The sequence below is a fragment of the Pyrus communis genome, chromosome 2, assembly GCF_963583255.1.
Source record: "Pyrus communis chromosome 2, drPyrComm1.1, whole genome shotgun sequence".
Lineage (NCBI taxonomy): Eukaryota > Viridiplantae > Streptophyta > Magnoliopsida > Rosales > Rosaceae > Pyrus > Pyrus communis.
Genome location: NC_084804.1, coordinates 8,189,767 through 8,203,827, shown reverse-complemented (window position 1 = coordinate 8,203,827; position 14,061 = coordinate 8,189,767). Strand labels below are relative to the sequence as shown.

At 36.9% G+C, this 14,061-nt stretch overlaps 1 protein-coding gene and 1 long non-coding RNA gene across 2 annotated transcripts; one reads left to right on the top strand and one right to left on the bottom strand.

The window, feature by feature from the left end:
• The first annotated feature begins 2,041 nt into the window (after window positions 1-2,041).
• LOC137726881 (uncharacterized) lies at window positions 2,042-6,808 on the top strand. The gene is made up of 5 exons (XR_011067699.1): window positions 2,042-2,567; window positions 3,015-3,183; window positions 3,312-3,852; window positions 4,275-4,331; window positions 6,486-6,808. It is a non-coding gene; the product is annotated as an uncharacterized lncRNA (long non-coding RNA).
• A 2,359-nt stretch (window positions 6,809-9,167) lies between these two features.
• Window positions 9,168-12,353, bottom strand: LOC137726200 (receptor-like protein EIX2). Its single transcript, XM_068465084.1, has one exon. The coding sequence runs from the start codon at window positions 12,328-12,330 to the stop codon at window positions 9,382-9,384; it is 2,949 nt and encodes a 982-aa protein (XP_068321185.1). The 5' UTR covers window positions 12,331-12,353; the 3' UTR covers window positions 9,168-9,381.
• Window positions 12,354-14,061: the final 1,708 nt, after the last annotated feature.

Sequence of the window (14,061 nt, the reverse complement as noted above, 5' to 3'; positions counted from 1 at the left end):
ATTAAGTTAATTAAAAGGAAAACTGATGAAAAAGGTTTGAAAACTTTGAGTTTTAACGATAAAGACAAAATAAAGGGTAAAGTGAATAGTATCGATATTGACTTTTTAGTGTAAAAATGTGGTTTTTCGTTAAAGTGAACAGTAACATGAGTTTTTCGTTAAAGTTCCCTTAATTAAATCATCTGAGTAACGTTGATCTATCTTCTAAACTCATAAGTTATGGATTTTATGGAACAGCAAGTCCAACTATCAGCTCTAGAAGTCGAATACCAGGGATAGCCGATGGTTTGATGCCCCCTCACTCACTATTCATCAAGCAAGTGTTAGTGAGACTTGGAATGTGCATATCAAAATCCTCTCTAGTACATTTGGAAGATATGTACTCAAAGGAAATGCCCAGCGAGGTCGATGTGCAGTTAACTGAACTGAGCGTGCCATGAAGATTATGTCACTAACAAACACAAAAGTCCCGCCACAGTTAGATTCCGTCACCGCACTTAATAAATTTTAATCACATCATTGGCATTCAAGCAGTAGGCTTTCTCAATTCTAACTGGATGGCCATCATCTAACATGCTTGCATAAGCATAGGGAACAGTTGTAAATGCAGTAAGATAATCGGGGCAAGAAGACTGGTTATTGGCTATAATTATCTGCTTGCTTTCTTCCATCATAGAATTAGGCATACAGTACTCCTTTCTTCTATTGACTGTCCCAAAGCCTGGGACATCTAGGGAATGGTTATAAAACTAACCAAAGATGATGTTCAGGAAGCTTAATTATTCCTACACTAAAACTTTCTCTCTTCCTCCGCAGGACGAGTTTCACGATTGCCATCCCAGCCGTAATAGTGTAGTCACTGAGTGACGCGCGAGTTTGGAAGATAATAAACTTGAAACCATTCGAACAAACCAAAATTTGATATTATGAATAAACTTACAAAAATCTTTGAGTTGAGCAAGAAGCAAAAGTCCTTTACGTGTTGCTAGTGGTACAGGTGTGGCCGTGAAATTATTATTATCTTTTAAGGTCTTTATCGGTCATTTTAAAAATAGGTAACCTTGGAATTAAAATTTTCATTAAAAAGCGGATGGAGAGATAAGATATTAGGATAAGAATAAAATCAGTTTGAAGAAGAATGTGGGGTGATAGCAGGCGTCCATGAATTATTGGATAGAAGAATTTCGTTGTACGTACAAAACAACCAATAATATGCGCATCCAAGGTCACAAATCTGTGAAAGATTTGGTATTGCAGCCAAAGAGGCGAGTAGCCTTGAGTTGGACACTCCTCTCATTCCCTTCCTTTTTGGGTGTAATTTGAAGCGTCATGACAAGAATATGTAAGTTCTGAGTCCCGACCCCTCTGTGAATCCGTCATGACAAGGCAAACTTGTCGATTTCCTAGGGAGATGAAACAGTAGTGGTACGGTGTGAATGAAAATCAGCAGGCAAGATCAATATCCCTGAGCTTCAAAGTTGTGATCATAGTTTTCTCATAAGCTCCAACGAGGTAGACTACAGTCTTAGAGGGCGCGAAACCGCCATACTCATAAGTAAACCTAAAATAATTGGATAGAAGGCCTCCATGAATCATTGGTGCAAATACAAATAAACGATACCGCACTAGAAGTACCAACACAATAGCCGGAGGAATTCATACATTTGTGTTTTTATTCCTCACCTATCAAACTTCAAACATCTTCAATGTTTTTTCCCCCCAAATATCATCATCACCTTTCTTAAGGTACACAAAGTGGCATAGCGAGAAGAAGAGAGGGTGGAATTTTTTTTTTTTTTTTTTTGCAAAGAGGGGGTGGAATTTTGGAATATAGAAAAGAACTAGGGTACCCAAGTTAATAACAAAATTCCGAAACTGGAGGATCAACCATCCGGCATCCAAATTTCAAAAGGAGCAAATAGCAAAAAAAAAAAAAAAGAGGTAAAAGTTAAAAAAAAAAAAAGAAAAGAAAAAAAAAAGGGGAGGTAAAAGCGAAAAACGACATCGTTGGAACTCCCGACTCCCTGATTGGACCGCCATGTCAAATTCTCCACTGTAGATCCATTAGCCATTTCTGTAGTTTCTGAGCTCTCTCTACCTACGCACAAAAGCCCTCAAATCTTCAAACCCAATTCAATCCCAATGATTCTATTGCAGTCCCAGTCAAGATTCCTCCTCGACACCTTGCTCAATCGCCTCCAAAAGTTCGTCCCTTTTCCCAATTCAACGGTTCAATTCTTCTTCTTCTTCTTCTTCTTCCTCCTCCTCCTCCTTGTCACCCTCTCATTTTGGTATGGTACTACCACCGGGCCGAGTTAGACGACGTTCGCTACCACATTCAGGTGATAGCCCAGAATTCAATTTCGAATTTTGAACAGTTTTGATTAGATATCTTATTGCTTTCGGTATCGCTAACAACTCCACCTCCGGAAACTGTGTTCTTGGGCGCCCCTCCCTCCGGAGCTATAGAGGCTGCATATGGCGCGGTGGTTCAAATTCTTGACCCCCAAAGAGATGGGTTTAATCTTACCTTGAAGCTCAATCTCTCCAAACTCCTCCAGATGAAGGTTCAACGAGTTCCTTTTCTAAGTTCATTATAAAGCTTGCCATTGCCATGGGTATATGTTTTCAAAACATTTAGGAGATCTTGTTAAAGCCAGTCAAGGCAATGAATAATAGTCGGGGTGGTATTCTTTTCGATGTTATTGCGTTTAAGTATGCATTTAGCTTGTTAGACAAGTTTGGCTTGTTTCCAAATAACTTTAGCTTCTTGGACTGCTTGGTTCATTGCTATAAAACCCTTCTTGGACTGCTTGGTCCATTGGTGTAAAACCCAACATTGTCTTAACTTTATTTGGATTCTACTAGATTATCCTCTTTCGGGCGTTCCTTTTTCTTATACATTCCAATTTTATACATTTATCTATTGATTTTTTTTTTTTTTTTTTTTTGGCTGACTTCCAATTTTTCCTTTTTATTGACTTTGTTCTGTGAATGTCGATTTTGCGTAGTAGAGTACAGACATGCTCTTTTGCTAAAGATTGCATCTGTAAGAGAAGTGGTGCTAGGCGCTCCATTGCGTGGGGTTGAAGAAGCTTGCTGCGAGGACTGTTGCGTCCAATACTGATGAGCTTGTTGCTCTTTTGCATTGACCAAACGAGTCAGTTTTTCCTTATTCCTCAGGTAAAATTACATGTTAAGGCTAACAAGTTATCATTTTGCTCTTTGTAGTTTTTATGTTCTAACCTTTAGCTACTTAGAGTGACTGCGGTAGAAACATATTCTGATACAACTTGCGATGTTTTTTGCAGGCAAACAAAGTGACGGTAGTGTTCCCTATGAGATTCAAGGACTATAGATATTGTTCTTGCAACTTCCTTCTTGCAGGTTTGATAAGTATACAATCTTAAATTGGAAATATAAATTTTTTACCCGGGAAGAGAATTTGAAGTCTATATGCTAGCTTGTTAAACGCTGCTACCCTCCAAGCTACGCTTCCTTGGATCTATTTACTCTCGTTTTGACATTTTTTAATTACTAAGTGTGATGGTTTTATTACCATTTAGTAATTTGTGGAATCAAGAGGTATGGCCGGAATTAATAATGCCCCTCCTTGTTACTACCCGTCCTTTAGAACTTAAAGGAAGCTCCCACTGAGAAGCAGTGTCTGCCAGGATTTGTCACTTTTGGTAATGTCAGGGAAATGGTCAGTTTGTTTTTTTATTTTCACTTTAATAAATTGTACAGTTTACCAGTGCAGTTATTTTTCCTCGTCACGTGGAAGGAAATAAGATGGATCGAACAGTTTGGAGTTTATCAACTTTTCATGCTTATATTAGTTACCATGTTTAGGTGTGTCCTTTTGCACCTAAACTTGTTACTTCCATCTTTTATCCTCATCATTTAAACATATTATGTCATATTACTTTTCTATTGATGACTGGATATGATATGATATGGACATTGTATAAAGTTAGTACCTTATGTGCAGGAAATAAGATTTTTTCTTTGTCGTATATGCTTTGCTTTGTCTGATTTACTCTTGTTTACAGCCCGTCATTCAATTTTTCCAAACTTCATTTATAAGTAATGTTGGACCAACATTTTCATGCTGTTAGTCCTTGTCCTCCACAACTTTTTTGTTCTGTCTGTCTATAACTTACTGACTGTGATTGCAGCTTGGAAGCGTACTATGTCTTCACTGATTAATGTGTATGTATTTCTTCATTTGATATGTTTGATCTCAATCTCTTTTTGTGCATATTCTTTTGCAGTGTTTCAGAGGGTTTCATGCATACAAGGATGAGACGTCGGTGGAAACTTTTATTGAGGTAGTATTTTCTCTTTCCAGTATAATTTAAGCTACATTATCTGTATTTCTTCAGTTGCTTGATAGTATCTGGAGTGGTTCTATATTAACCCCCACCGTTCTAAAATTTCTAAATTGATTTTACCCTGAGAAAAGAGAACTTGAATGAAAACTGGAATTTGTGTTCCCTTCTTCCACCCTCTCCTCCTCCCTTGTCTCTCGGTACATGCACATGTTTTGTTAAATTGACTGATCAGTATTTTGTATCACAAGCAAAGAGATAAGAGTCTTAAGGATAGGAAGAAAACATTCATCACTAAACCAAGTTCAAAAGCAATTCTCAATTTCTGAATGATTATTTCCGTACATGAGTAGGGGTTTTAAATAGTCTAGGCATGGAACAACCTTCCATGAGTAGGTTAACCCTTACTAATAATCATACATGAACCATGGTTTAAAACTATGCATGAACCTATATGAAACACTAAACAAACTTTTAATTAAATATGATGAATGCACCATTTAATAATTAGACGAGTCCATATTCGGTGTCATACGCTTCCACTGCGCACTAACTCATTCTCGAGTTTTGTTTGGTTTTCCTCAATCTTTCGGATGTCCAACTAACATTTTCCACTCATCCAATTTAACACCAATAAATTTGAAGAACTTGAAAATTTCCAAGAAACAAAACAATACAAAGAACTTTTGATTTTCCACATTCTTATAAACCATGCACGCACCAATATTTTTCCCTTAATAACAATTACCTTGAGATAATGCTTCTGAATCACTTCATACTCATAATTTGGGATTGAGTAGAAATAATTCAAACCATATTGAAAAATTCTATTCAATGGTTTCCTTCTCATACCTTGAACAATGAAATCTTCCCAAAAAGTATCATGAATTCAGGTTTTGCGTCATTATATAGCTATTCCTGGAACTCTTCAACCATTGTTATCACATCTTCACTACCATTATAATAATTAAAAACTGACAAAGACTGGAAAACTTCTTGACCAACATCATCAATTGTACGCTCGTCATCACCATCATCATGGACTAAATTATATTGATATATACCACAACAATTTCACAAGCACCACTTGGACAAAGGTCAAACTTTGGAGGAAGATTAAGATATAGAAATTTGTTACTAGCAAAAAGATTCGCATCGAATCCATCATTAATTCTCTGTTTCATGACAGGGATCATCATGTTCTAGAGGTTCATAGCACTCAAGACGACATTGGAGCTCCTGCACTTGCCTCCTTAGGTTGTCCATTACAATGTCACACATATCTCTCTCACGTTGTGGTGAGTCCGGGCGAGTTTGTTGGCCTCCACGATGCCCACACCTCCCAACCATGATCGAATAAAGCTCTGACAACCAATTTGACATCGGATAATGGAGATCAAAGAGAAACCACAAGTGAACACTCAAAGATAAACAACTCGCAACTCTAAGGAATCTACCAAAGAGATAAGTGTTTAAAGATATGAAGAAAACACTATTCACTAAACCATGTTTAAAAGTAATTCTCAATTTCTGAATGACTTGGTTTTAAATGGTTGAGGCATGGAATAACCTTCCATGAATAGGTTACCCTTAATAATGATCATACATAATCATAACTTAAAACTATGTATGAACTTATTTAATACTAATCATGAACTTAAATGAAAACATTAAACAAACTATTAATTAAATATGATGAATGCACCATCTAATCATTTGACGAGTCTAGATTCGGTGTCATAGAGAGACAGCATTCCAGTGTTTGTACAATAGTGCAGTGCACGTACATTTGTAAATTCTAACGCAGGGAAGAATAAAAATTAAAAAAAATAAATAAAAGCATTTTGTTATTTGTGCAAGTGTTTACAAGTATCTAAGAAATCCCAGAGGCACAAAGTTCCACTAGAGATCAAGACATGATACTGTCAATAATCAAACCGTCATTGACAATAATTTCATGATTTTCAACCCTGATTGCATAAAATCCCTCGATGCATGATTTCACGGCGCTTGGAAGTCTGCCACCCAAACACAGCTTAGTAGTAATCTGCATATAGGAAGTGATCAAAAACAGAAAGAGCAAACAGTGAACAGTGAACAGTGGAAGTGGACAGTGGACAGCATCTAATCCATTGTACAAATATTTCTTTGCAGCAGATGGCTACTCAATCAAAGTAAAATTATAGGAGGCAGCAACGAGCTCAAAAAAAAGGTATTGAAGTTAATGGTGCCCAGAAATTCCAAGCCCTCAACACATTTTCTTGACTCTGATTGCCAAAGCAAGTATGCTATACCCCCACAAATGTAGATGAATTGATTAAATTTTCTTGACTTTGGGAGTTTGGATTATTGATTGTATACATAAACAATTGCGTATTCTTGGACTAAACTATCCATTGTACCAAGATTTATTAATTTGTCATGCTACTATAGTAGTGTTAACTATTAGAGTTACGAGCCACAGGTCAGATTTTCATTGCAAGGTATGAATAATTTTCTTAATATGCAATTAATTTTATAATTAGTTAAGCCGTATGCGTGTGGAAGAAAAGGATAAACAAAACTAATTAAGATGAAACTGGGGTAGCATAGTGATAAGTTTCTAATTAGTTAAGCTGTATGCGCGAAATTAGCCGGTAATTACATGATAGACTCATATGTAATACTAGTCAAATACGAACAATAAACAAGTCGAGTTAGTGCACAGTAGGCCACAGTAGAATTACCATCGACAAAACAAGTCATATTTTTCAAGCACATGGGAATGGTCCCAGAAAAGTTGTTGCGACCAAGATATAGGATACGAAGGAGGGAAGATAGCACAATTGCTAGGGAAGATGTCCGCTTAAAAAGTTGGATCGCAATCTTAGCATAGACAAGTCTGCTATGTTTGATATCTTTCGTCCTGTTTTTCGTTTCGCTGATGTTTCTTTGGCTTTCTATTCGCGGGTTTAGGCCTCATACCCCCTTGTATTCTTCTATTTTTGTGTTTCATTATTTAATAAATTTCATAGGGATGGGGGGTTATTCTATTGAGAAGTTAATCCTTTCTAATTGCTCTGTGTGCGAATAAAGTAGTCTACTTCGTAGTTATGGCTGTTCAGGGGGTCTTGGTTCTTTCTTACCCCCTTGTGGCCTTGTGCACATTTAAAGAGTAAGATTGCTACTGTAGTCCATTACATGTACTTCGACTTGCCTAATCCGTTATTTTCAACATATAGAAAGCAGTCAGCAAGTAAAAGCAATAATGTTGACACTCAACTAGTCAAAGTCTTTCTTTCCTTTGATATATCTATTTTTATTGTCCTTCAGTTGAAACTTGAAAGTTCCTCTCTCTGACTTTTATACGTCGGATCTTGAATAAAGGTTCAAAATGTGAATTTTCACATTGGCGTACGTCAAAATTCCACTGAACATGGTGGAGATTGTAATTTGCAAGTTCGCAACATGCAAGACCGCTGCCCGATGAGGTAGTCAAGTTCCTTATCACAAAGAGTCATTTCTCCTTATGTAAAAGTTCAATCCGATGGTAATTTCCAGGTTACAAAGAAAAATCAACTACGACCAAGGTTTTTACTTACTCAGTTGAAGTAATAATGGTAGGGTGCATGACTTTACTGGTTGTACATACTGATGATTTTGGTATGAATATATGTGTGGCTGGTCGAATCGTAATTGCCTTTAGGAGGACGTTCCATGATGCATTATTAGGTTTGGCATGGTAAAATACTTAAATTGATTGGCTACAATACTTGCACATATTATTGCACATGAATATATAACTTTCTTTGCCAAAACAGCAATATTTACTCTGTTTATTTGCTGGTCTAACACAAATTGATTTTTTCTGTTTTATTTTTTATTTTTAGGGTAATTGAAAAACGTCCTGCCTTAAAAAAAAAAAAAAAATGGAAGCAAAAGATGGAAATAAAAAAAAAAGCTGGACGCCATGAGGAGACGCCTTACATTGCTCTTGGAAAAAGAGACACCAAGGCTAGCCGCCCAGCCATCAAGGCCGTCTAAGCACGCCCCAAGATGAGTCTTTTAAAACACTGTAAACAGGTTAAGTTAGTGTACATAAATAATTTTATTTTGACATGACAAATTTAGTTGAAACAAAAGTTGTTTCTGATGTTGAATATCTAATATTTGATTTTTATTTCAGGTTTCTATACGAGGAATTGTTAGAGGAACATTCATAATATGATAGAATTTCTTGATTTAATGATCAGCAAGTCCTTTATACATTACAACATTTTGATAAACAAATTTTCAAATATGTTTCTCAAAGAACAGACATTGTGCAGAGTTGCCAAAGAAATAATATTAGGATTTTATTTATTCCAGTACCAACGTTTTATATTCTAGTATTTCATTATTTTCATGCCTCTTTCACAGCACAGCAAGACTGTTAATTTTTTGCGAAAAGAAAGTGCATGACTATGATTTTCAATATAGGACCTAGCAAGAATATTATGACATGTTCAAGAGTTTTAACACAATTACAACTATAACAATTAAGTTAGAAGGTTAGTTAAATTATTACATCACAACATATATATATATATATATATTATTATTATTAGGTTAGTGTCGAAGCATCTGATACTGAATAGTTCAACAAACTCTGTTAAGTTTGTTTAATTAAAACAACCCTAAACCTTAAATCGTAAGCCCACTTGATTTAATGACATAATTAAACATAATGCCAGGTGTAAATTTCTTCTTCATTTAATAAGACTCTCGCCGGGTTTTTTTCTTCATTTTTTTATTTTTATTTTTTTTTAATTTTTTTTTATTTGGTTTTCAAATTTAGAAAAACAAATGAAAGTGAATCTCTTTTGGCTGTTGTATTAGGTCGATATCCTTGCAAAACAAATATCAGGATATACACTTAATTCACAATTTATTGGTAACTTATTATCTACAAGAAACTCGACGTACTATTAAAACGTACTGGTAACTTATTACATACATTTTTTTTTAACTTATTACATTCATATTACTCAAGTACTTTGATTTCAAAAACTACTTATATTTTATGCTATAATCAAAAGTTCCTTTGAAAATGACTAAGTACTTTCAAATGTGCCTTATCCTTGATGGCATCAAACCATCCAAAATAAGCATGCCTCCATGACTTCTTCAGAACCAATGTGCCACAAACGCCCCAAAAGCCTACGATAAAACCAAGTACCAGGCTAATAAAGAACCACAACTCCTCATGTCCATCTTCATTGTCATTGTCTTTTGGATCCTTGGCAGTAGGATTGCCATCTTCTGAGCACGCAGTAGAAAGAGGAAACCCGCAAAGTAACGGGTTGCCCTCGTAAATGGATGAATCGATCAGTGTTTGGAGCTGGTTGCCCGAAGGAATTCTGCCACTCAAGTTGTTATACGATACATTCATGTAAGACAAGAAGGTCAAGGATGAAAGACTTTGAGGAATCTGTCCCGAAAGTTGGTTGAGTGAGAGATCAAGATTTTCTAGCTGCAACAAATTTCCAATCTCCAAGGGGATGCCTCCGCTTAATTGATTCATCGACAAGTTCAAGTTGTGCAGCAGAACGAGGCTGCTTAGTTCTTCAGGGATTTCACCTGCAAGGCTGTTCGCTGAAAGATCAATGCTTTTGACATACATAAGAGATGTGTTATACTGGAGTTCTCTTCCTTTCATCACTGTTGTTTGTTGATGGTACACCAGATATACATCATAAGCAGTACTGTAATAAGCAGCAACTTTCATAGCAGTGAGATTATTCAAGCACTTGGGAATAGTCCCAGAAAAGCTGTTGAGAGCAAGGTCTAAGATGTGGAGGTTCTCGAGATTGCACAACTGTTGTGGGATATGTCCACTTAGAAAATTCGACCTCAGTCTTAGGATTGACACAAACGGCACATTCAATCCTATCCATGAAGGTACTTTCCCAGTAAATTTATTGTCCCCAAGATCAATGTGCCTCAATGAAGTGCAATTTTCCAAGGAAAGAGGAATTTCACCTTCGAGATTATTGCTGTTCATCTTCAACGCCAAAAGAAAAACCGAGGCACCCATTGAACTAGGAAGCTTGCCTGAGAGATTGTTGTATGCAGCATCTAAAATCATTAAGTCAGGCAACAAACTTAATTCTTGTGGAAATTCTCCAGATAACTGATTGCTTCTCAGAGAAAGGAGTATCAAGTTTTTCACGTTGCCAATGGAGGGCGGAATGGTACCGTTAAAATGATTTTCTGCAAGACTGAGTGATTCCAATTTGGGAAACTTTTGGTCCAAATTCAATGGGATTGGCCCTGAAAATGAATTGGTTTCCAGCTTAAATTTAACCACATTGTCGCCTGACCAAAGTGGTAATGGACCACGAAGTTGGTTATGACTCAAATCCAAAATCAGTGCATTTGGGAATTTCAATTGGAGTGGAAGTTTTCCATGGATTTGGTTGTGAGATAAATCCAAGTACTGAGCTTGGGAAGATATCTTCAAGAACCAGTCCTCAGGTATGGAATCCGAGATATTAGTACCACGAAGTTTGACAAAAAGGAGTTCAGTTTGAGACTGAAGCCATACCCCAAATGCAGGACCTACTTTACAGTAGCCAATGTTAATTTTGTGAAGCATGAAAGGAGGAACCCAATCATAAGACACTTTAAAAGTGAGGGGAATAGGTAGAATTGGGTTTGGATCGATCCTGCCTAATGCAAAGTATTTCAATCTTGGGAGGTTTATGAAATGGGCTTCAGTTAAAAAGCCTTCCCACGGGTTGAACGATAGATCGAGGTGAACTAGTTGAGAGAGTTGCCCTAAACTTTTAGGAATGGACCCATTCATATTATTATCGTAGAGGGTAAGAAACTTCAAATTGTGTAGCATCCCTAAAGAGGCAGGCAATTGGCCTTGCAACATATTAGAAGACAAATCTAGTGACTCTAAAACACTATTGGGACAACTTGATAAACCACCCAAAAGCTCTTGAATCCCCCCATCAAATTGGTTCCGTGCAAGATTTAAGATCTTTAGATTGCAAAAACTCCCAACAAGTTTCGGAATTTGACTCTCGAGGCTATTGAAAGATAAGTCAAGGTGTTCAAGTGATTTGAAGCTTTCAAATTCACTTGGCAAGGGACCACTCAAAGAATTTCCGCTTAAATCAAGTTTTCTGAGGTTAGTCAGATTGAAAAACCATTCAGGAAACGGAAACTTCAAATCGTTGTATGACACATCAAGGATCAAAAGTGATGCAAGGCTAAAATTTGCTGGTGAAAGTGGTGGAAGGCTTTGAATTTGGCATGATGACAAGTGCAACTCTATTAGGAAAGGTAGCATGTTGACAACATTTAGCCAACTTACCCTGAGGTCACTGAGGTCCAGTCCTTTGAGATTGAGGTGCTTTAATGAAGAGAGACGAGAAAGCCAATTCAAGTTTTCGGAAGGGAGTTCAAGCAAAGAGTCGTCAGATTCTTGGCTGAGGTCAAGATAGTTCAAGTTTGACAAATTACCAAGATGGGGTGGAATCTCTCCTCCAAATGAAGCAGATGAGAGATTGAGATACCTCAAACTTTTAATCTGACCAAAGAATTCGGGAATGGAAATCCCTCGAAAATCATTCCGGCTTAGGTCTAGGTGATTCAAATGTTTCAAGCTAAGTAAAGAAGGATTTATCTTACCACCCAAAGAAGAGTACTCCATCTCGTCCCGCTCTCCATCAAAAGCAGAAAGCGTATACATATACGCATTCTGGAGATTCATCATTTCAACACGACCCGTGCCGTTGTTGCATGAAATTCCCTTCCATTGACAGCAGTCAAGTCCAACCCATGAAGAAAGCCTCCCGGAAGGATCAATAACATCTTCTTTGAAGGCGAGAAGCGCACGTCTCTCTTCATCGAGGCATGAGTTCACACAAGTGTGTAGATATGAAGAGGCCAAAAACAAGAGGAGCAAATAGTGAGTGATTTTGAGGTGATAAGAAGGGTTGAATAAGTAAGTTGCAATGCCAACCATTATTGTACAAATTTCTCGTTGCTTTGGTGGAGATAGCTTCTGAGCACAATAATTGAATTTATAATTGAGATCATGCCTCCTATATTCCAAATTTTCAAAGTCTTCAACCCGTTTTAGTCTTTTGATTGGAACGGGGCGTTTTGAAAAAACAAGAACAGTAGCAAAATTTGTCCGTGCGTGTATTTTCCACTCATGTTCCTGTTGAATTCTCTTCTTTGAATTTGATCGCTATATTCTTTGAATTTTCTCTTCTTTGAATTTGATCACTATATTCTTTGAATTTTCTCTTCTTTCCTTTGCCGTCTTCCACTTATTTGTACTTCCAACTTTCAAACTAAATGTTCATGGTTCAAAGGCATCGTTCCAATATTAAATTTATTTATTTAAACAAAATTACAAAGTCTTCTTCCAAAATATCACCAATAGTCATGATGTTTGCTTTCTATGTGAGAACTTGTATTCGAATAGAAAAATTCAAGAAAATATGGGAAAAAAGAAACATGATTTTATTTAGTAGCCTGCAAGTACAATACACGTACATGATAGTCATGGGTAAATACGTAGTATATGAATTTGGTAATTGGCACTTAGCTTGTCGATAGTATTTTAATCTTGAGAACTTGATAGTTGCCACTTGTGCACTTCGCCATATGGAATAAGGAATTGTGCTCCCAAGATTGTTATTGTTCATCTTTAATACAAGAAGTGAGCTTGGGACACCCCTTGAACTAGGGATGTTACCTGAGAGATTGTTGAATCCAACATCAACAATCAACATTAGGGCCCACGCACTCCATTGTTGCATAAATTCTCCAAATAACTGATTATTTCTCCGAGGAAGGATTGACAAGTTTTGCAAGTTGCAAATGGAGGGTGGAATTTGGCCCAAGCCCAATTAGATTAGGAATATTTTATGTTTCCTAGTTTAATTATAGTTCCTTTAATATTACTTGTATTACAAGTTGTATCCTATATATTGCTTCCTAGAAGGAGAAGAATACAGAATGGAGAATTAAAACCCCAAACACAAACTTTATCTTGGTATTAGAGCAAGTTTCGGCCTGTCTCTTCCTCTAAACCCTCAGATTCATTCACTGTCGACTTGAGATTTAATTGTTAGTTGCCTAATAGCCATTTGCAACTAGCAACCATATTCAAGCCTAGGTTTCGAAGCAAGAAACCTTCCCTCAATCCTAATCCAGAAATCAACCACCAAATTCCAAGGTTTCGAAGCAAGAAACCTTCACGTCTAATCCAGAAAAAAAAAAATTAAACAAAGCTTCCATGGTTGAATATGTTTCTTGCAAACCTTGCAAATCTCCATGCCAGCGGGATGGGCTGGCTGGGTCTAAAGCCCAAGGTGAAATAGGCCAGCGTGCAAAGAGCACATGCACGGATGTTGGACCAGGCGTTGATGTTGGCAGATTGGGCATAGGCCTACTTCACCAGCAAAAATTAACGAGGAATGGAACCCACACCCAAACAATTTGGGCCCACAACTTTTACTGTTGAATTTGATTGCTTCTTGAGAGCAATCTGATGATCCAGGTAACACATGCACTGTTTTAATTGCGTCTATTAATCTTGATACAAGTTGGATTATTGACTTCGGAGCCACTGATCATATGACTTATGATCATACTCTCTTTAACTCTATAACACCACCACTATGGGATAGTATTGTTACAACTAATGGGGGTTACAAGGGCTGCTTCGATTGCACTCACTTCT

Excerpts from the sequence above, each read along its gene's own strand:
- LOC137726200 (XM_068465084.1), bottom strand. The coding sequence starts at position 12,330 with ATGGTTGGCATTGCAACTTACTTATTCAACCCTTCTTATCACCTCAAA.